We start from the raw sequence: 21,445 nt of genomic DNA, 5'->3' as shown, positions 1-21,445 counted from the left end.
TCCATTGAATGTGGACTTGTGAATAAAGCAAAGGCATGATTTTCAACACTATTCCTCCTATCTGCAAAAATGCTACATTTTGTTTGAACTTAATTGTATAATTTAAATGTTGCTGGATTCAGATGATTGCTTGAGATGCTTATCATACTGTTTACTTGTTTGGGCTTCCTATTTAAATGAACTTCATACATCCAGTGTAAGAAGGCAAACCATATTTAGGAAGAATATTAACATAAATACAGCAGGCAAGTAGGCATCATCTGAAACACATGACTCAAAAATGTGTAGCTCCTCCAGTGTTTTTAGTTCTAATCTATTCCACATCAAGGTCAGAGGATTTCAGTCCAGAGTTCATTAAAATAGCCGACATCAGTCAACTCGGAACTCTTGTCTAATTCATCCTATGAAATGATACAACATGCTTTCCCTACCTATAACATTTAAAGGTTCCTTTTGCTCTTACCAGCAGCTTGCCTGCAAAATCTTTACTGTACCCAAACATTCTTTCCTGTGTCTTTCTGACTTTCACTGGATCAAATGACTATGACATACAAATACAGACATTGTTTCACTCCATACTTGCAGGTACAGTTTGGCTTCACCTTCATTTGCGTATCTACCAACTTAATCTGAGAAGTCTTAAATTCTTCTTTGTACATTTATGGGTTAAGATAATCAAATGCAAACCTGTTCTTTGGAAATAGTGACAGGGCAATGGGAAGGAGGCAAGGGGATACTATAGGTGAGAACAGACACTGTCAAGTCGAGTGAGATGGGAGAAGGAGAAGATAGCAGGAAAAGAGGAAGTGTGAGCAAATAGAATGATAATGTAATGGAAAGGCAGGACATAGGCTATAAAATGGTGGGAAAGGTGGCAGGGCAGGAGTAAGAGACGGAAAAGAGGATGGTGAGAAAAAGGCGTGGCGAAGATGATGAGGTAGGTGGAAGAGGAGAAGAAAGGAAAGAGAAGACAATGGAGAGGAGTGGCAGGATGTGAGGTGGGGCGGACTGAGTTTTCTCAGGACAGGTTCTTTCCACTGCCACTGCCACCCACACCCAATAGATATGACTCCTGGATTTCATTAGCACTTGCAGGGAGTGAGATTAGAGTAGTTTTAGAAAAGAAAAATACTCAGCTCTGCAGAGCCACACATGCTAAACGTTGTAAGGACTTGCTCTGCAGAACAGTTTGATGGTGGTCCATGGAGAACTAGCTGGCTGGCTGTTCTTATTTCCAGCTGCTTCTACAACTCTCTAGGGTGGTGGGCTGCCTAGGAAGGAAGAGCCTGGAGGCTGTAGAAGCAGCTGGAAACCAGAAGAGTGGGAGGCAGTCTCGCTACATAAGAACATGAGTTTATGGTCCCTTGGAGTAGATAAATAAGGAAATGGCAGATGAGCATATCTGCTAGCTAAGTGCCGGGGTCTCTTTGGGGTTTGTACATTGGTTTTTAGAAAGAGGAAAAAAAGAGATGCTTGAGTACAGTATGCTCCTAAAACATAAAGCACAATAATTCTAGTTATATACAGCAGGAAGTTAACTTGTTTGGATATCCTGACAGAGGTTATCCATGATTTTTATTACACCTTAGTTACAATTCATAGCTAGTAGATTATTTCATCAGTGCCATTTTTAAAAAAAAAGTTTGTACAATGTCCACAAACAGTTTATTCCAGTTCATTTTTTGCAACTTTCTCCAGCAAATAATTGTTGATCAACTGGTAACTTGCAATTTGCTATTCCAAATTCATGGTATGTTACGCTGTCCAAGCAGGGAACAGAAACAATACCATGTGACTTATGTAATTCATCAGTACATTGTGCATTTTGAATTTTATATTTAATTATAATATACCCAAATTGTTCTGTGTTGGTTAGTTACATAAGGTACATGGTATTGTCTGTTTGGTGGTTAGATGACTTGTGTAGCTAACACCGTATAGCACAGATAGTAACACTGACAATTTGCAATCTAATGTATATATTCTAATTTATAGGCTGTTTGGGGCACGAACTGTCTGCACTATGAGTTGTACAAACACACAGTAGAAGTGGGAACCCAATCCTGACTGAGGCCCCTAGGTGCTTCCATTTGTTGTCCAAATAATAGTACATTTGTATTTGGTGAACATCAAGCTAAAAATTCATTCGTCATCAGTGTTCATGCTGAGAAGCTTGAATGATGATGGAATGTGAAAATAAAAAGGTCACAAATGCAGTCAACTAAAAAAATTGACTTTCAATCTGAATATTCATGAAACACTTTCATTTATGCGCACAACTAGTGTTTATGTATCCTTTTGCATTTAAATGTCACGCAACCTTTAGATCCGTAAAAGCCGTTTAAAAATCTCAAATTTATTTTAGTCAAATTTATTCAGATTTTAACTGATTTCTTGATTAAAGATTCTGCTATAATCCTTTCAAATCCTGATGTGACATGAAAACACCCATCCAACAATTTAATTTCTAAGCCGGAGGTAACCTACCTTCCTTTAGATAGATCATTTGAAGACGACATCAAAGATGAAGAATAAACTGTGTTCTGCCCTAGCATGTTAAGGCAGGCTCTGAAAGGCACAAAAATGTGTCTGTGGCAGAAACAGATAGACCTGAGGTATGAGTCCAGGTTACCAGTTGGTATTCCCAAAATAGTTAAGTTCTTGCAGCAATGTGCATGCTATTTTCCTTTAAACAATGCACTTCTGACTGAAGACAGACTGGTTGAAGTAATGTGGCTTTTTTGAGTGGAATAGGAAATTAGATAGGATATTAGGCACCAGTAGAATGGAACTGGTTTTCACTGACTGACCTATTTCTCTATTGAAAATCTACTTGAAATCAGTGAGAAACAAATCTCTTTGGGGGTTTTCTTCTTCTGCCCATTAATTATGTTATGGCCTAGAAAAAAAGAAACCTTGCATTAATAAGAATGTCTATGGTCAAATACAGTTAAATTACTAAAGCGTTAAAGATAGGAAATTAAATCAGAGCCAACCCCAGAAAAGCCCCCAAACAATATATAATATTTGGGAAAATAATTCCAAACTCATGATACTCAATGGAAGAGAGAGATTTGGAAAGCAGTAATGCTGAAAAAGGTCTAAGGTCTAGTCTACACTAGGGGCGGGGGGGCGAGCAATCTAAGTTACACAACTTCAGCTACGTGAATAATGTAGCTGAAGTCGACATACTTAGATCTACTCGCCTCTGGTGTCTTCACTGCGGTAGGTCGACTCCGCCTGCACGTCTCGCTCCGCTGGAGTATCGGAGTCGATGGGAGAGCGCTTGGCGGTCGATTTATCGCGTTTTCACTAGACACAATAAATCAACCCCAGCTGGATTGATCGCTCTGGAGGTAAGTGTAGACATGCCCAAAGAGTGGTAGCAGACAGCTTACCGAATATGATCTTGTGATGTAATAAGGCCCCAGAAAAAAAAAAAGGCAGCCGCGCTGCACTTCTGAGCCTGCGCAGGCAGAAATTCTGTTCCAGACTGGAGGAGCAATAGTGCACTGGTGAGACTGCAGCTCGAATGCAACGTCTCAAAATTGTTGCCAAATTGGACGGCATTCTGAGAACAGCAACAAAATGATTTATGAGCTAGATGGCTGAACTATGTCGAGTATTTTCAGAGAAATATTTACGGTTTGGTTAAATGATTGCATATAGCTGCCTTCAAATATTTGGAAGTTGTAAATGCCAAGAAAGGAGAAGCTTTTGGGGTGGTCTAATGGGTAGTAACTGGGACAGGCATAGCACAGGAAAAGTAAGGTTGCATAACAAGTTGTGTTTCCTAATGACAGGGTTGGTTAGATTGTCTTCAGCAAAACCAAACTGGGCAAAGCACTTGGGATTGTTGGACTAATCCTGTGCTCCGTCAAACAGTGGAAGCAAAAGCATGATTGCTGCTCAGTGTCAAAACTGAGGCGAGCCCCTGATGACTGTATGCCCTAGAAGTGAACTCGGTGGCAGGTTTCTCAGCTCACTCCACAAGGGAGCAATGTGGGTGGGCCGCGGGTGTACACTCTGGGAGCCAACCCCACCACAGAGAAGCCCAACACTGGTCTGCTTACGCTATTCTCTGTAATTGCAGCTATGACATGGCTACATGGGCTCAGTGTTCTCGTTTCTCAGCACCACCCCAGTCATTTGGGCTTTGCTTCATTGACAAGATTTGGCCCATAAACTAGGGAGCAATGCTGCATTGGCAGAAGGAAATGGGTAGATTACATTATGAAAGAAAATACAGATGAAAGACCTTTAACTTCCTTCAAACCTACTCATTACAGCGCTTTAAAGTAAATCAGAACTTTTGCCCTCATTTCTCTCTCCTTTTTGCCTGCCTTTCAATCAGATTTCACTTTCCTTGGAGCACCACAGGTTGTCAGTGTGCAGAAGGGATTTGGCTTTCTCTGTGTGCACAAACTGGAGGAAGCAGAAAAGCAATTTTTTTCTATTTATGCATAAATATTTTAATAGCCAGCATCTTTGAAAACAAACTAATTGAGCTTCAGATGTAAGTGACTTTTAAAAACATGTGGAATCAATGCTTATTTTACTTGAAATACAAAACTGAATACTATAAAGCTTCCTTGCAGGAGTCTACCACTAGAAAACCCTCATGGTAGTTCCAGGAGATCTTAAATGACACACACAAATGAAAGATGGTGGCGGGGGTCAGCGGGAGGAACAAAGGCAATCCGTGAAGTTCTTTCAGGTGGCAGCGTTGGTGATTTATTGTTTTTAGATTGCAATAATACCCACCACATGCTAGGCTTTATCAAACAGAGAAGAGTTTCCTGCAATATTTGTATGAGAATCTAGGAGTATGTTCACTGGGGATGGATCTGGGGACATGTCTTTTATCAGTTCCTTTGTCAGTAGAAATTAGGGTGTGGTGTTTTTTGTTTTGTTTTTTTAAATATATTGAACGCAATGTGAAAGATTTCTATGAAAATACAACCATGTAGCATGGGCTACTTTCTTTCTAAGACCCACTGTTTGCCAAAACAACAAAGCAAGATGCTTTCAATTAAAGGTTCACAAAAAGAACAAAGTATATTAAGCTGTCTCTGCTGAGAGACCCATAAGAATAAGAAATTCCAATGGACTGTATGTTTCACAGTTCTTGTAACACTTTTCTTTAAAAGGAAACAAGTGAAATACAAGTACAAATTTCTTCAAATCCGAGCATCTCTCTTTTCCCCCAATATTTAATTTCCGTCTTATCAAGTTCCCCCTTGCCTTACTACTTTCCATCTTTTTTCACTTCCTTTTTCTCCTTCCCGATCTTAAGACTTGATCTTTCCTTTTCACCTTTTTCTTGTTTTTTTTATCAACATAATCATTTGTTCGGATGCTGAGCCTGCAGTTATCCTAGCGTAGAGGATGAGTATACTGGATGCAGTTGTGCTCCTATTTCAGTATTGATTCTATTATATGTTTTAGGGTTAATGTTTATATGTTGTTAGATGACCTAAATCCCAATGACATCATGAAATATTATTTGTCCTTTGTGCAAGCTCATCAGATTTTATCTGATGGAAATTTTTTAAAATATGTGAAAATACTACAAGCTGTGAAACTATCCAAAATTGGAAGTATTTTGTTTTCTTCGCATTTTGTCAAGGAATTCATCGATTGTAAAGGACATTTCTTGTTTTAATATGGTAAGGCCTTTGTATTTTTTGGTGTAATTTATTCTGCAAGTTTAATTGAATTCCATATTTATAATAGAAAGGCAGTTCCCAAGACTTTCAGAGTTATATCTTTTTTTGCAAAAGTTGAAGTGACAGCTGAATTTGTAGATGCAAATATACAAGCATCTGTTTCTTTTCCACTTAAAAACAAATTAAGGGACTATATGTCACATCTCAGCATAAATCAGAATGTTGTCCCGTCTTCACTGATTTACGGAGCTCCAAAACCACTGAGTGCAGATTCATCACATTCCTTCTGTGAATTTAGCAGATTCTAGAATAAAAAGAGAGAAGTCATAGAATCATAGAATATCAGGGTTGGAAGGGACCTCAGGAGGTCATCTAGTCCAACCCCCTGCTCAAAGCAGGACCAATTCCCAATTTTTGCCCCAAATCCCTAAATGGCCCCCTCAAGGATTGAATTTACAACCCTGGGTTTAGCAGGCCAGTGCTCAAACCACTGAGCTATCCCTCCCCCAAGTCAACATGCTTTTCCCCACCCAGATGCATTCACGTGTCTTATGGTTTAAGTTCTAACTGAAATATCCTTGTATGTTTCTGGTTGGACTGTTATCTCTTATGTTTTTAACCCCAGTGTACTAGGCAAATTCTGACTGATTATTACAGTCTGCCTGTCTAGATTCCCTGCCCTTAGTTTCAGGGTGCAATCCTTATCTGGTACAATTTGGCAAAATTCCATTGACTTAAGTTGGTGTGGCTCCATAGCCAGTTTACACCAGCTGAGGATCTGGCTATCAGGGTACAGAGTTTGTCATCCTTGTGATAAAGTTACCGTTGGGTAGTGTTACTGTGCATAGTTGAACAGCTGCTGAAATCCACAGAAGAGAGAGTTGCATTTCAGTGGTGAATGAAAGTAGTGGGATATAAACTTAGTCCTGTAAATCTACTGTGGAACTCACATTATACTCAGTGGAAGTTCTGTGTACCACGAGTTTGTAGGGTTGAACCCATAGCCTGTAAAATGTGCAAAGTAGTGGGATGAAAAGTGCTAAGATATTATTTCTAACTGATGGTTTATCCTATGAGAAGGTATAATCGTGAATTATGGGTTTACATGGTTAGTCATATGTTAGTTTGCAGACTGTGTACTCGCATGTTTATACTGTTGTGTTACCAGAGTTGCCCGAGGTCACACAGTGAGTCACTGGCAGAGGTGGGATTAGAACTGGAGTGTTTAGCTTTCAGCCATGTGCTTTATTCACTGCATTATGCTGCAAGGCAGATGCGTTAATGCTGGATTTTAATTAATCATCATGGCATATCTGTAGTTAATTTGAAGTGATTATCTCCGATAGACTGTTTTGTGACAGTAAGCTGATCTACGACCTGCTGGTGATAGATAAAAAGAAAAATGAATCAATTTATTAATTGTTTCATGAGGTCCGTGGACACAAGTGCTTAAGCTTGAATTACTAAGTGGTGTTTTCATACTCCAGCCATCATGAGAAAGGATTGTTAACTGGAGCTTGTGGAGGGCACCTTTTATAGTTTTGTTTCAACTACTGAATTATAAGATGCCTTGTATTTTATAAGACTCCTCTTGTAGGCTGGAACAAGATCCTTTATGTGGACCAGGTGTGTTGTACACATCTTATTATTCATTTCTAACGAGGTCTACTAATTTTAGTCGCATTTTTCCCTAGTTCCAGTTGATAATTTTTACCACTTGGATTAAATTCTTGTTTGTTTTCAAGAAGTGAAATACTGTTAGTTGTCACTGTGGCTGTGGAACGTAAAGATGGCATACCATAGGTAGCTTACAAAATTGATGGACTATAATGAGTGCATTTACATGTACTGACACTTAGCAATTGCTATCTCTCTCTTTTTTTTTTATAAATTAACATTTGCATAATGCTGTAGGTGTCTGTGACACTATACTGAGAAATTAAAGATAAGGATTAACATTCTGAAAAGTGTTATTGATTTTCAGTGATCTGAAAGTCTTGGGCTCCTAAGCCACTTAGGTGCTTTTGAAAACTTTACCTAGGATTCTTTGCAGTCTAGGGTGCTTGCAATAAGCTCTGCATGGATCATCCCCTACATCCACAGAGCTTCATTAAGGGTAAAAATTAACTATGTACGCTGATGCAACTTCAATAATTTTGACAAATAATAATAATGAATCAAATTTGTAGTTACAGACCATAAGCTCAAAATGCTTTCTCTTAAAGTACACAACAGTCTCATCGAGAAACACCCTGCATAGGGAACACATGCTTTTCAAAACCATGTTTCATAATGTGTGCAGAGGGAAGCAATTTTCTGAGTTTGTTTTTTTGTTCTAAGCCAATGAAAGGTTAGTCTAACTCTTTCCAGAAGGCACGTTGAATCACACAGATGATCCACAGCCAATCCATACAGTGTTAGATTCTGAACTGAAGTTTAACTAATATGGGCCCAGGCTTGAAAACTCAGCACCATTAAAAAATAATTGCACTAGTCAGTGATTGCTTATAATGTATTTTCTTTCTACTGCCAGATTTCACTTTGGCTACAAAAATGTTTATATAGGAATATTTTATAAATCTCTGAAGTATCAACAGAATAATGTAAAAAAAAAAAAAAAAAAAAGATTAACTGAAGAGAATACTGTCGATTCAGATTTTTTTTTGGTCAGTTTCTTTTTTAAAAAAAGAAAAGGAGTACTTGTGGCACCTTAGAGACTAACCAATTTATTTGAGCATAAGCTTTCATGAGTGAGCTACAGTAGCTCACGAAAGCTCATGCTCAAATAAATTGGTTAGTCTCTAAGGTGCCACAAGTACTCCTTTTCTTTTTGTGGATACAGACTAACACGGCTGTTCCTCTGAAACCTTTCTTTTTTAATCTGTTTTTAAATATCCCCCTGCTCTAAAAGTACTTTACAACATACCACTGAAAGTTTGTGCTCTAATTGGTTAAATCTGAAGTAGGTTGAAATACAAACATAGGGCAAATTTATGCTTCTACAAAAGAGGAACTAGGCAGAGAGGGAGGTGTGACGCTACCAGAGCAACAGCATCTTGAACTTGTGCTGTAAAGGTCATAAGCCATTTAGGGGAGTGTGCTCAGCACTGGCACTTCCAGCACTAATAGCTGAAAGAGGAGGTAGGACTATGATCCTATCACCATCGAGACAGTACCCCTCTGGGGCTGCTAGCACAGCTGACGTTACACACACTTTGTACTTCTCAGTGCAGCCAGTCAAATTATGGCCGCCCTGCATGTTGTATTGGTGAGGTTCTCTGTGAATACCAGATTTATCTGTATTCATGGCCCTGATTTGGCCCATAGATAGTGCTTGTTTAATCATACTATATTTTAACTCACTAAAAGTGTTTCTTCTAAGCATGAATCAAAAGTAAACTGTTCCTCCCTTGCTGTGTTGCCTATTTCGTTGCCTACCCAGATGAATCTCTTTAGTCAGCAGCTGGTTAATTATTTTCTTGCTGTCTTGAAGCTGCAGAAGATGAAGTATCTTATCCTGTTTTATGGGTTTGGCACTCAGTTTTATTAAAACAGTATGCTCATCTCAGTAAAACTTTGTTGGTAGAACTGAAATGCAGTTAGATAAAAGGATATAGTGAGTCAAGCTTTAACTGTGAAAGTTGGGACTGCTGTTTTCATTGTAGCATATATGGATCTGATCACTGTAGTAATGGAACCATTTTTATTTTCTTGTTACAAATATTTAATATTTTCCGGAATATACTTTATGAAATAAAACCCTAACTGAAAAATTCCAAGCAAAATATTCTTGAGAGATTTGTATATTTTGTTGTTTTACGCTAGGGATTTTTTTCTCAGTCCCAAACTAAGAAATTATGATGAAATGATTGATGAATGAAAACTGTTAAGGGTCTGACTCCAGAAACTAGCTGTAGCCAAATTTCCAAAAGCGACTAGTGATTTTTGGGTGCCTCATGTTTTGGGTGCTCAACGCAAAGATACCTGGAAGGGGACCGTTTTTCAAGAAATGCTGAGCCCTGAAAATCAGGCCCTTTAAGGTGTCTCAAACTGGGCTTCCCAAAATAAAACATCCAGAATCACTGGCCTGATTGGAAAATTTAGGCTGGTGTGTTTCATGGCTGCTGCTTGAGAACAAGAAAGTGAATCTTAAAATGGACTGAGGAAGGAGGAAGTTACGCCTAGCAAGCAGGTTACTCCTCTCTTCAGGTCTGTGTATGTGAGACTTCTACTTTATTTATCTGATTTCCTTTTTCCCTCATCCTACCAATCAATAGTATAACTCCTGCATCATGCTCTTGTAACAAAATCAGTGTAGTTTAAACTAGATTTCAGAAATCTAGGCCCTTGGCCTATGAACATTTACGTATGTGCTCAGCTTTATGTGCTTGAGTTAGGGCTGCTGCCTCGTAGGTACAAAAAAAGGAACATCTGCCCTCTTAGGTACAAAAAAACAGGATATCTACCTGTTTGCCTGCCCTCCGGACTCCACCTAGGGCTGCCATCTCTGAGGCGCAAAAGTCCACGACATGTGTGACACCCCTGGGTACTGCCTGCCCCCCAACCCTGGGCACTGTCTCCTCATCCCATCCCCAGGAGATGGCATCAGCCCTCATGGACTCTTGCTCCTGGAGCTTCCCCGGGCGTTAATCTCACCAAGCTGGATGTGGCACTGGCCAGATCCACCCCATTCCTGCCTGGCTATGACCCCCATAGCCAGTACTGTGCAGTGATGACTAGTACTGCCAGCCCCGAGCTCCCTCTGTCCACTTGCTACTCCCACGCCATCCTGTCCCTGCTGTTCCTAGACACACTGGAGCCAGAGCTCCCTCTGTGCAGGCTCCGCTACCTTGTGGGTCCCCCTGCTACAGCCACTCAGGGCTGCGAGGCAGCAGGGGTGCAGCTAACAAAACCTGGGAAGGTTCATGTCCCAGGAGGACCTGCAGCTACCCTTTTAAAATAATAAAATAAATAAAGTAAATAAATTAAAAGGAGGGTGGGGAGAGAAGATGAACCTGGAAAAACCAGGGTAGGTGACAACCCTACAGTGAGTAATGCATTGACCTCAATGGGACCTGTCGGATGATTAAATTAAGCACACGCATAAGTGTTCAAAGGATCAAGGCCATGTTTACAAAATATTAAACATCTTCCAAGAACCAAAGAGCTAGTTAAATTATGGAGAGCAACAAAATGGAGATGGAAATAGTTACTCAGCCTAGCCCTTTCTTAATATCGGTTTGATTAAAAGTATTTTTATAATAGGTATAACTCGGGGGGGGGGGGTGATAAAAATCCCACCCACCATGCCACCTTTGTAGACGGATGCTGTTGAATAAAGAATATGGAAGTTGAGTGACCATTTCAAAATGAACTCTAATACAGGGGTCTCTTGAGAACCTAAAGTAATCCGCAAGTTACTGCTGCCTTAGAATTTCAGTAACAGTCACCCAAATATGGCTCCTGTGGGAGGGAGAGAAGGGGTGGAAACAAGAAGGGACCCATATATTTCCTTTTATATAAATAAATGTGAGGGTGGCTAAGGGGCCAATCTTCTCCAGTTGCCATATGGGAATCTTCATCCTGACAGGGCCCATCTGTGTTCTCTCCATAAGATAGCCAGCTAATTCAGTCTTTCCCTAGATGTTAGTCAGCCTGGAAGGAACCCAGTCTTATCTCTCAATCCAGTACATTGGAAAAGCACTGCACGTGCCTTCACTGCCTTCATTCTCCACAGCCCAACTGCCGTATGTGTCAGTTGAGTGGATAGAAGCGCTGTCTCCAGGGCAGGTGTATTACCAGCCATGCCAATTTGCTGCTGATAGCGTCCGTGGTAAGCTGCTTGGGCCTGGATTTGGTTCACTGAAAGCAATGAAGAGTGAAATGAATTCTTCAGAAGTGGAATCCTCAGAAATGCCTGGATCTCTTGGATGTTAGAATGGGTGTTCTTTGGCTCAGTGCAATCTCGGTTAGGGATATTAGGTTTTCCGGCATAGGGTTACCAGCCTAGAAGTTAGAAAGCATGTTGGGGGTATCTTAGATTGTAGGATCTTTGGACAGGGACTTTATTTTTGTTCTGTGTTTGTACAGCTTCTATCACAAAGAGGTGCTGGTGCATGACTGCGACTTCTAGATGCTGCCATAATACAAATAATAATACTGTAAAACCTTTATTAACAGTGTCCCCTCAGAAGAAGAGATCAGCATGTCAGGGAGGAGATAGGGTTAATTATGTTCCAGATTTCCCAAAATCTCTAGGATGGAGTAGCTGTATCTGATTTAATCTCCTCATCAGAATAGAAATTACTTTTATCCACCTGCACGTCTGGTTATGTACCTTAACTCTACTTTGTATTTTACTTTTCAGTATTATTAAGCAATGCACGTATTTTATTTTACATCTACAGCTGTTTTGCTAATTTATTTCAAGAAGCTGTCAGACAAGTCCAAACCTGGTGTGTTCAGTTATTTGCCTTGGAGAGCACAAATATTAATTTATTTTGTAATTGCTTTTGATTTAATGGCTATACTATGTGGAAAAAAGAAATGTTATCTGAAGAACACACCCCTTAGATTTAAAAGCTCATGGAGATATTATTTACATAGTCACACAAAATCCCTGGTGATAGCTGAGCATGTTTCTTCATTTTTTCTGTGAAATCAATTTGTGTGTGTTTCAGCGGTATAGATTTTATTTGCAAAGGAATATCTTATGATGATTCTGACCATAATTTATGCATAGGGTAAATTGCCAGTCCTGCTGCTTGGTCGATCTGCAGACTTGAGGCCTGGAGAATTTGTGGTTGCCATTGGAAGTCCATTTTCACTCCAAAACACAGTGACTACAGGGATTGTTAGTACTACCCAGCGTGGAGGAAAGGAATTGGGGCTTCGAAACTCTGATATGGACTACATTCAGACGGATGCAATTATCAACGTAGGTCACTTCTACACAGCTGAATAGCCCTTGTTCCATTCAATTTAGACTTCTGACTCTAGCTGGAGCTAGAAGTTTGTCAACCGTTTTCCCAAAGAAAAGTGGGTATTGCTGGATTTTATTGTTTAAAAGGATTTTTATCGGTATGAACATGGACAACTGCCATGGCTACAGTATTTTTGAAAAGTCCCTAAAGGGACAATATCAAGTAATTAATCATAAAATATCTGACCTAACTTGGAATTGTTTGAACTTGTAAAGAGTATTCCCTGGATGCTAAATAGCATTTAAAAATTCATCACGCTGTCACCAAGAAATTTTTTTACAAATATCCAAGCTTGTATTTATGTGGGACCATGGCAAAGCAATATGCTGACGTCTGTGTTCTTACCCTTGGCCTCAAGAGCTGTTGTCATGGTCCTGGGAGTTGGGTTTGATAGTTAACAATACTACGTAAACTGTTAAAGTCCTCTGTGTTGCTATGTGTATTTTCTTAAGCTTTATTGGCAAAAGAATTAAAAACTCAGTTTTGAAAAAGTTGAACTGTAAGGGGGTATGGTTAGCAGGGAATTATTTTCCGATTCCAGAGGGGTGCTATCTTGCGACTCGTTTATAGGGGGTGGAAAATAATGTTAGAAATATTTCAACATTTCTTTTAAAATACTTAAATTTGTGCTTGTCGTAACTTCATGGAAACAGATATTAAAATATAATCTGTCTAAATTTATTTTCAGTATGGAAACTCTGGAGGACCTTTAGTAAACCTGGTAAGGGTTTCTTTTTAAACAAAATTCTTTAAGTTTGTGTTTAATATTAAACCTGACCATTTTTTGAAAGAAATTTTTAAACTTTCTTGTTATTGTTTTTATATAGAACATAAACACATAATGAAATAAAACATATACATATGTGCACAAGTTGGAAAAAGAATATATACAACAAAATTCATTGTTCGGAAAGAACTTTGCCAAAGAAAGTGATTCAGTTCTGATAACTGGCTGACTGTACAAACATGGCAGGGTGCTTACTAATTGCTCATCAGTGTTTATGTTGGCCAGTCACCTGATATACTTTAGGAGTTCAGTATTCCAAGTGTTTGCCATTTTCATAGTTTAAAATGAGTGTAATGACTAGTATGTTTGCTCATGCCATGCAAAAGGTAATATTAAACATACATTTTACGTTTAAGAAATAATTGCACTTGTCAAAGTATGTAAGCTCTTTGCAAATTGAAGTTAAGTTCAGTGGTATCCATATGTATTCTCCTTCATGGTGCGTTCGTCACTGTGACAGGGCAGAAAATCGCCACTCTGGATCAGGGCAGGAATGGGTCAATGGTCTGTTCTACAGTCAGATGTTGAACTGACCCAGCCCAACAACTGCCAGCAAATTCAAGTACAATTTTGTCTTGTGGGCATTTCCAGATATTTAAGAATAAAGTTGTGGCCTAGTTCTGTCGTCCTTCCAGCATAGCCAGTGTGACAAAGCTCCAAGCCTGTATTGGTGGGTCCCGCACTTCCAGGCAGATTCAGTGGCTTCAGAAGCTCGCTAAAGCCCTCAGTGTGACCTTCCTTTCCCCGTATAGCAGCAAAGGTCACAGCTTATTGAGCTACTTTCATCATAGGCCAGTATGGGAGGTGAGAAGGTGGAATACCCACAGTCTCTGTTGCTCCTTAGAGCTCTGTAGGTGCAGTTTGGCCTCCTGTCTGGACCAAGGCCTGCTTCCCTCTCAAGGGGATCTCTGTAGAGCATGGGAGGAAGGAGGGAACCTGGGCGTCCTCTACTCCAGGTTCTAGCCCAGGGACCCTAATGGTAGCAGCTGTTGGCGGTTTTCCCATCACCACTGATGCTCTTTGATTCCCTGGGCCACTTCCCCGTGGTCCCCTTTTCCTAGCTTCACCTTTACCTCAGGATTCGGCAGTGCTTCCTCTCCTCCATCTCCTTTCACCTGGGGCCTCCCCCAAGGGGGCTGGGAAGGAGAGCTTTTAAGGAGTATGAGTGAGACCTTGATTGGTTCCAACTGTCTCCATTAGCCTAACGGCCTTAACTGACCCTTTACCAGTTAATTCAGGTCAGGTGCTGGCATTAGCCTAACTACCTTAACTGGTTAATTGGCGTCAGGTGTCTATGAAGTGAGCTGTAGCTCACGAAAGCTCATGCTCAAATAAATTGGTTAGTCTCTAAGGTGCCACAAGTACTCCTTTTCTTTTTGCGAATACAGACTAACACGGCTGTTCCTCTGAAACCTTGATTAGCCTGGAGTAGCGTTTGTTTGGCTATCCAGGGAACAGCGACCTGCTCATTCTGAAGCTGATATACCTGCCTTCTAAGTGTTTCAGATATTGTTTGAATTTGTATTTTTTTAATTTTATTGCTTCATGAGTTTCTTGTAAGTCATCTATAATTGACAGATGATTGTAGACCTTGCCTGAGTATTTTTTCTAATAAAACAAAAAAACTACTCTTATATTCTTCTAGTCTGAGTCTGTCACACCAGACAATGTATGCTTGGAGGTCCTCACTATGGAGAAACTACTTAGTCTGCATCAGAAAGGACAATTTTGCCTTGAAAAAGATGCAACAAGACTGATAGAATATTAAAGTTACTTTTGGCCTACCACACTGTACAAGTTCAGCAATGACTGTCTGATATTTTAGTATTTCAATTTAAGGGCCCAGAATCCAATAAAGTTACTCATGGTGAATTTAGGGTGCCACTGAAATAAGCAAATTGAAAATATGGGACCAATTGTGCAATAGGTGCTGTTTATTGCAAGTAGAAGCATTCCCAGATTCTGATCTTGGCTATACGGGTGTAAATCTGGAGTAGTTATATTGGATTTTAATGTAGTTACTCTAAATTTACAGCAGTGAAATTTATATCAGAATTTATATCCCAGACTTTTCTAATTATGGCAAAATCTTTGTTTAAACTTAAAAATATAAAGTTAAAAAACCTTGAAAAAAGGAGTTTAAGCCAAGTTTAGTGGCTAATAAATTAGCTTAAAAACACTTTGCATACACCTTATTAACTTTCTTTGTGACTTCCTGCAGAAAAATCTTCCCTTGCATTGTTTCTTCGTCATGGTGTTTCATCTTTACTAACATACTTTTTTTATTTCTCCAGGATGGTGAAGTGATTGGAATTAACACTTTAAAAGTTACAGCTGGAATCTCGTTTGCAATTCCATCTGATAAAATTAAAAAGTTCTTAACTGAATCACATGACCGGCAAGCTAAAGGTATTGTACTGCACTATTTAAAAAATGGGCACGTCACAAAGTAGGGAACCAACATCAAAATATTTGGTTATCTCTGTGTTTAAGTCCACCAGGACTTCTGGTAAGAGCAATAAGTCAAGATTTTCTTTTCTCTTTCTAACAGGAAAAGCAATAACTAAAAAGAAATACATTGGCATTCGAATGCTCTCACTCACTCCTAGGTGAGTAAAGATAAATTCTTTCCTCCGCCTGTAATTTTATTTAGGTGTGGCCATTCCCACAAATTTTGCTTCTGTCACCTTGAAATGGGTTATTGTAATATGCTTCTCAAGGAGCACCTGAAGATCTAAAAATAATGGCCTGATTTTTTTCACTATTTTTGTTTTCATCTATTTATTGCCAGTGGAAGATACTTATCAGTATTAAGAAATCCGTATGCTGTAAAATAAGTGTGAAGTGTTAAAATCTTGTCAAGTCTTTAGGAATCTGAACTGAATTGTACCATATGTGACCTCAGTATGTATAACATACCATAGCAAATAAAGGTTAAGTGACTGAGGTTTTTCAATCCTTGCAGTTTAACTTCCTTATAACTGAAATGACCTTCTGTCTAAATAATTTTAAATTGGTGTCAATTCTTTCAGCAAAGCTAAAGAGCTGAAGGAACACCATAAAGACTTTCCTGATGTTGTTTCTGGGGCCTACATTATTGAAGTAATTCCAGATACACCAGCTGAAGCGTAAGTGAAAGGACTTTTTTTCGTTTATTTTTTTTTCTAACAGCAACCATCAGCATAACGAATTGGAAATGAGATGCTTTCACCCTTACGACAAGTTTGACTATTCTAAAATCAACCAAACTATTGCCATCTGACAACTGTTTGGCTGTTTACATGAAAGGAGTTGGTGGGTTGAGTCAAGTCCCTTGTGGGCAGCCCTCTGTATCACAAAAAAGATGATCACAGTGGAGCCCTTGTCACAGATCTCAGCAGAGAGGTTAAGCATGGAGTGGACATGCTGGCTAAATCATCCTTTCACTTCTAGAGATGATCTCTCCTGGTCACGATTGGGGGACACATTGGTAGGGCAGGTTGGGGAAATTTGTGTTTCTGCTTCCTGTGCGATTATGTGTTTCATGGTCAGAGGATGTGTCCATCGAGCACCTTACATGGGCAATTAATTCCCATGATTCACTTGGTTAATTTAAAATACATACATAAATAAACTACTTAATTCAGGTGAGTGAGGAGAGAGTTTATCCAAAACATGAAATTAGAAATCTTCTAGGAAAAGAGCAAAGGTTACTGTGCAGCACACTTAGGGTAAGAGGCATGTATGTGTAAAACACATTGGAAAATTACCATTTCATGGCACACACTTTTAATAATCTTTGTTCAAAGAGGGGAAGAGGGCTGGCTGGCATCTCTGTGGAGCGGAGTGAAAGCAGTTGCAGGTACTTTTTGTTCTGTAGCTAACATTTTTGAAAGGTAACGCTCATTCAAAGCACTGATAGGTGCCTGCAACCTGAGCCTCCCCTTAAATGATTGCAGGAATAATCTAGTTCCTTGTACTGTAGTGTGGGGTTTGTACTTGTCTTCTTGACCTGAGTGGATAACACTTGGTTGTATTTGGGATGAGAAAGTGAGCCTGCATCTTGAGACCATGCAAAAAAAGATGTTCTGTAGTGTGGGAGTGACACAGTTATCAAAGAGACAGAAAGGACAGAAGAGAGGTAGAAGACAAGTAATGTAATTTAGCACTTAAGAAGTGAGGCCACTCAGAATCTGAATGCTTCAGGAGTTCAGAGTCACATTGATATTAACATGTTGATCATTGTTACCCACTCACACCCTCCCACAGACAACTTTATTGATGAAATTTGTACAAACTTTGATTAGGGCTGGGTTTTTCACCAACATTTTGTATTGTGTATGATATCTCAAAACAGCTCTTGCTGCCACAAAATTCTATCAGACTTTTTAACTGAGAGCAGGGTCCTGTTGCACCTACCCACAAGGACCAAGATATTCCAGTCTGATTTGTGATTTTTTGGTTGCCCAACTTGAGACACCGTAAAGGAGTCTGTTTTCAGAAAGTGCTGAGCCACCTGGCCTCTGAAAATAAAGCCCATTTAAGGTGTCCTGAGTAGGGCACCAGAAATCTTAGCCAAGGCATGTAGTTGAGAGAAGCACTTGGGCAAGACATTTCTCTGTAACTGGAAGAGGCGTATGATTACTGTGTGGTTGTGTAAAGAGTATGCTCAGAGGTTGAATCATGTCTGATCTGGTTACTTGTGTTAGTATTTCCATGACTTGGTGCCAGAGTTTTGTGCATGACTGGGCAAGCCAATCTGGTATGTACAATATTTCCCTTTCCACTCCTGTTCCTCAGTGCCAGCTCTTGTGTATAAAATATGAAAGAGACTCGGCACAGAATGTGGAGGATCTGAAGTAGAAAGAGCCTCAGTCTGACTTATCTAGTCCCCACCTATCTGTATCTACCTGTTGTCTCTTTACATTGTAAGCTCTTGGGGCAAGGATCACTTTTTTTGTTTTGTGTTTTTACAGTACCTGGGATGCAGAGGTCCTGGTCCATAATTGGTGCTCCAAATTATAAATAAAATAATAACAATGGGTGGAATAAAACTGCATCCTATAGAGTCCATGTGTAATAGATCTACATTATTTTCCACTTTACTTTTGAGTCATAATGGAGCTGCATTTGAAATGTAATTGAGCCAACTAAGCTATTATCATAAATATAAAGGGAAGGGTAAACACCTTTAAATCTCTCCTAGCCAGAGGAAAAACCCTTTCACCTGTAAAGGGTTAAGAAGCTAGGATAACCTCGCTGGCACCTGACCAAAATGACCAATGAGGAGACAAGATACTTTCAAAGCTGGAGGGGGGGAGAAACAAAGGTTCTCTCTCTCTGTGTGTTGCTTTTGCTGGGACCAGAGCAGGAATGCAGGTCAGAACTCCCGTAAAGGGCTAATAAGCAATCTAGTTAGATATGTGTTAGATTCTGTTTTGTTTAAATGGCTGATAAAATAAACTGTGCTGAATGGAATGTATATTCCTGTTTTTGTGTCTTTTTGTAACTTAAGGTTTTGCCTAGAGGGATTCTCTATGTTTTGAATCTGATTACCCTGTAAGGTATTTACCATCCTGATTTTACAGAGGTGATTCTTTTACTTCAATTAAAATTCTTCTTTTAAGAACCTGATTGTTTTTTCATTGTTCTTAAGATCCAAGGGTTTGGGTCTGTGTTCTCCTATGCAAATTGGTGAGGATTTTTATCAAGCCTTCCCCAGGAAAAAAGGGGGTGTAGGGTTTGGGAGGATTTTGGAGGGAAAGATGTTTCCAAACAGACTCTTTCCCTGTTATATATTTGTTAGACGCTTGGTGGTGGCAGCAATAAAGTCCAGGGGCAAAAGGTAAAATATTTTGTACCTTGGAGAAGTTTTAACCTAAGTTGGTAAAAATAAGCTTAAGGGGTCTTTCATGCAAGTCCCCACATCTGTACCCTAGAGTTCAGAGTGGGGAAGGAACCTTGACATGGTGGCAGAGCGGTGGGATTAACTGGAAATCATTTTGAGATCAATTTGAGATTTTTTGAACCAGAAGCACAGATTTTAAAAGGACATTTTTTTTTCCCTTTGGGTGGCTGGAAAGCAGATTTTAAGCTGAAAGCAGTTAGAGGGTTTTTTTGTCTCTGCTTGGGAGCCAGGGCAGAGACAAAAGGGAATTGTCTTTTGTGAACTGGAGTTTTCTCTACCTAAAGGCAGGTAGTTCACAAGTCTTCACAGACTGAGAGAACCTTTGTTTCTCCCCCCTCTCCAGCTTTGAAAGTATCTTGTCTCCTCATTGGTCATTTTGGTCAGATGCCAGCGAGGTTAAAAGGGTTTTTCCTCTGGCTAGGAGGGATTTAAAGGTGTTTACCCTTCTCTTTATATTTATGACAGCTACGTGTAGAGAACAGTGTGGGATGCTAAATATACAGTTCTATTAAATGGTACAGGTCCCCTACTGGAGTGGGCTGAGATGTGGGTTGAAATGTATGCCATGTGTGCCTGCCACTGTACACAGTGTTGCTCCGATGGAATTGCTCTTACATTGTATAATTGAGTGAAAGGTTTTAAGGTTTCCGTGCTGAAATAAAACTCCCTCGTCTTAACTATCTGATACATGTCACCACATAACTCATAAAACCTGTTGTTGCTTCTATGCATCTCAGATTAGAATCCAGTCCTTTGAATGTTGGTATTGGTGAATTGTGAGCATTCAGTTCTCTTCTTCAGTCGCATTATGAGGAGGATAAAATGGCAGTTGCGATAACGTATCCCTTTTTTGTATTTTAGTGGTGGTCTGAAAGAAAACGATGTGATTATAAGCATCAATGGACAGGGAATAATCTCAGCCAGTGATGTCAGTGACATTATTAAAAAGGACAATACTCTGAACATGGTTGTACGCAGGGGCAATGAAGATATTATGATAACAGTGGTTCCTGAAGAAATTGACCCTTAATCAGAAACATGAGCTGGATTTCATGTTTTCTTTTAGCAACAGTGGACTGCTTACATTATGTCTGTGCTGGTACAGGAAACATTAGACTTTTGACCAACATTCTGCTTGTTCAAAAGAATAGTATTGGCCAACAACACCAATGTAATGTCACAGATATTCCAGATGATAATATTTTCCTTCTGTATTTTATGTATGCAATATATTCTTTTCTGGCTAACACAACTGTTACTGCTTAAACAGTCAACATTTTTTTTTCTCTGTGTCACTCTTTCAGCTAAGACTTCAACAAAACAAAACTCATGCACACAATGTGTGTTGTGGTATTCAGGTATAAATAGGATAGCTGTTCCTTTAACTGGAAAATGCCATTGTAATAGAATTGTGGGATAAAAACACAGTTGGAAAAATGTTGGCTTGTAAACAAAAACACAAAATAACCTTTTCAGAATCCATGCCAAATTTTTACTACTTCAGTCTTTTCCTAGTGTTATTAAAATAATTCTACAGTATTTTTTTTTCTGGTGTCATTCATTTTGCCTCATGGAAGTTGTTGGATGTTTTACTTTTGAAATGTACCAAATACCTACCTTAAACTATTTCTCAATGTACTTATCTCCTCTGTCATTGAGCCAAATCCCTTTTACTTTTCAATGTACTATCACCAAAGTCTAAGGTAAACATTTGAAGGAAACAAAGCCTAGCGTTTGCACTCTGGTTTCTTAGCTTAGTCTTTAGCTATAGTATCTCAGCTATCCTAGGAGGGCAGGCTTCCATGTATAATTATATTTTTTACCACATTTTCTCCTCTTTTTAAATTAAATTATACTGCAAACAGTGTCTGAAACACTTCTCCTTCAGCAGAGGTTCCTAATCTGTGAGTCATGGACCAGTGATGGTCCAGGTATAGCTATGTGGTCTCATTTTGCTATCTCTTCTTGTTCCAGATGCTGAATTTGAATAAAAGACTGCTATAATGCATGGAATATTTTCGTAATACTGCTTTTTCAAGTATGCAATTTCTGCTGCTTGTGGTTGTGAATAAGAGGTGGTTTATGGGACACTGTTAAGATGTGGTGTATTCTGTATAGG

The 21,445-nt window shown here is 39.4% G+C and overlaps 1 protein-coding gene across 1 annotated transcript in view; it reads left to right on the top strand.

Moving 5' to 3' along the window:
• Window positions 1-20,865, top strand: part of HTRA1 (HtrA serine peptidase 1) — a 50,361-nt gene extending 29,496 nt beyond the window's left edge. Inside the window, exons 4-9 of the mRNA XM_048858943.2 lie at window positions 12,412-12,606; window positions 13,341-13,373; window positions 15,734-15,848; window positions 15,991-16,048; window positions 16,472-16,567; window positions 20,188-20,865. Of these exons, the coding sequence (XP_048714900.1) occupies window positions 12,412-12,606; window positions 13,341-13,373; window positions 15,734-15,848; window positions 15,991-16,048; window positions 16,472-16,567; window positions 20,188-20,356 (666 nt within the window). The 3' untranslated portion in view covers window positions 20,357-20,865. The remainder of the gene's footprint in view (window positions 1-12,411; window positions 12,607-13,340; window positions 13,374-15,733; window positions 15,849-15,990; window positions 16,049-16,471; window positions 16,568-20,187) is intronic.
• The last annotated feature ends 580 nt before the right edge of the window (window positions 20,866-21,445 follow it).

The sequence above is a fragment of the Caretta caretta genome, chromosome 7, assembly GCF_965140235.1.
Source record: "Caretta caretta isolate rCarCar2 chromosome 7, rCarCar1.hap1, whole genome shotgun sequence".
Classification (NCBI taxonomy): domain Eukaryota; kingdom Metazoa; phylum Chordata; order Testudines; family Cheloniidae; genus Caretta; species Caretta caretta.
This window is presented reverse-complemented; position numbering and strand designations above follow the sequence as displayed.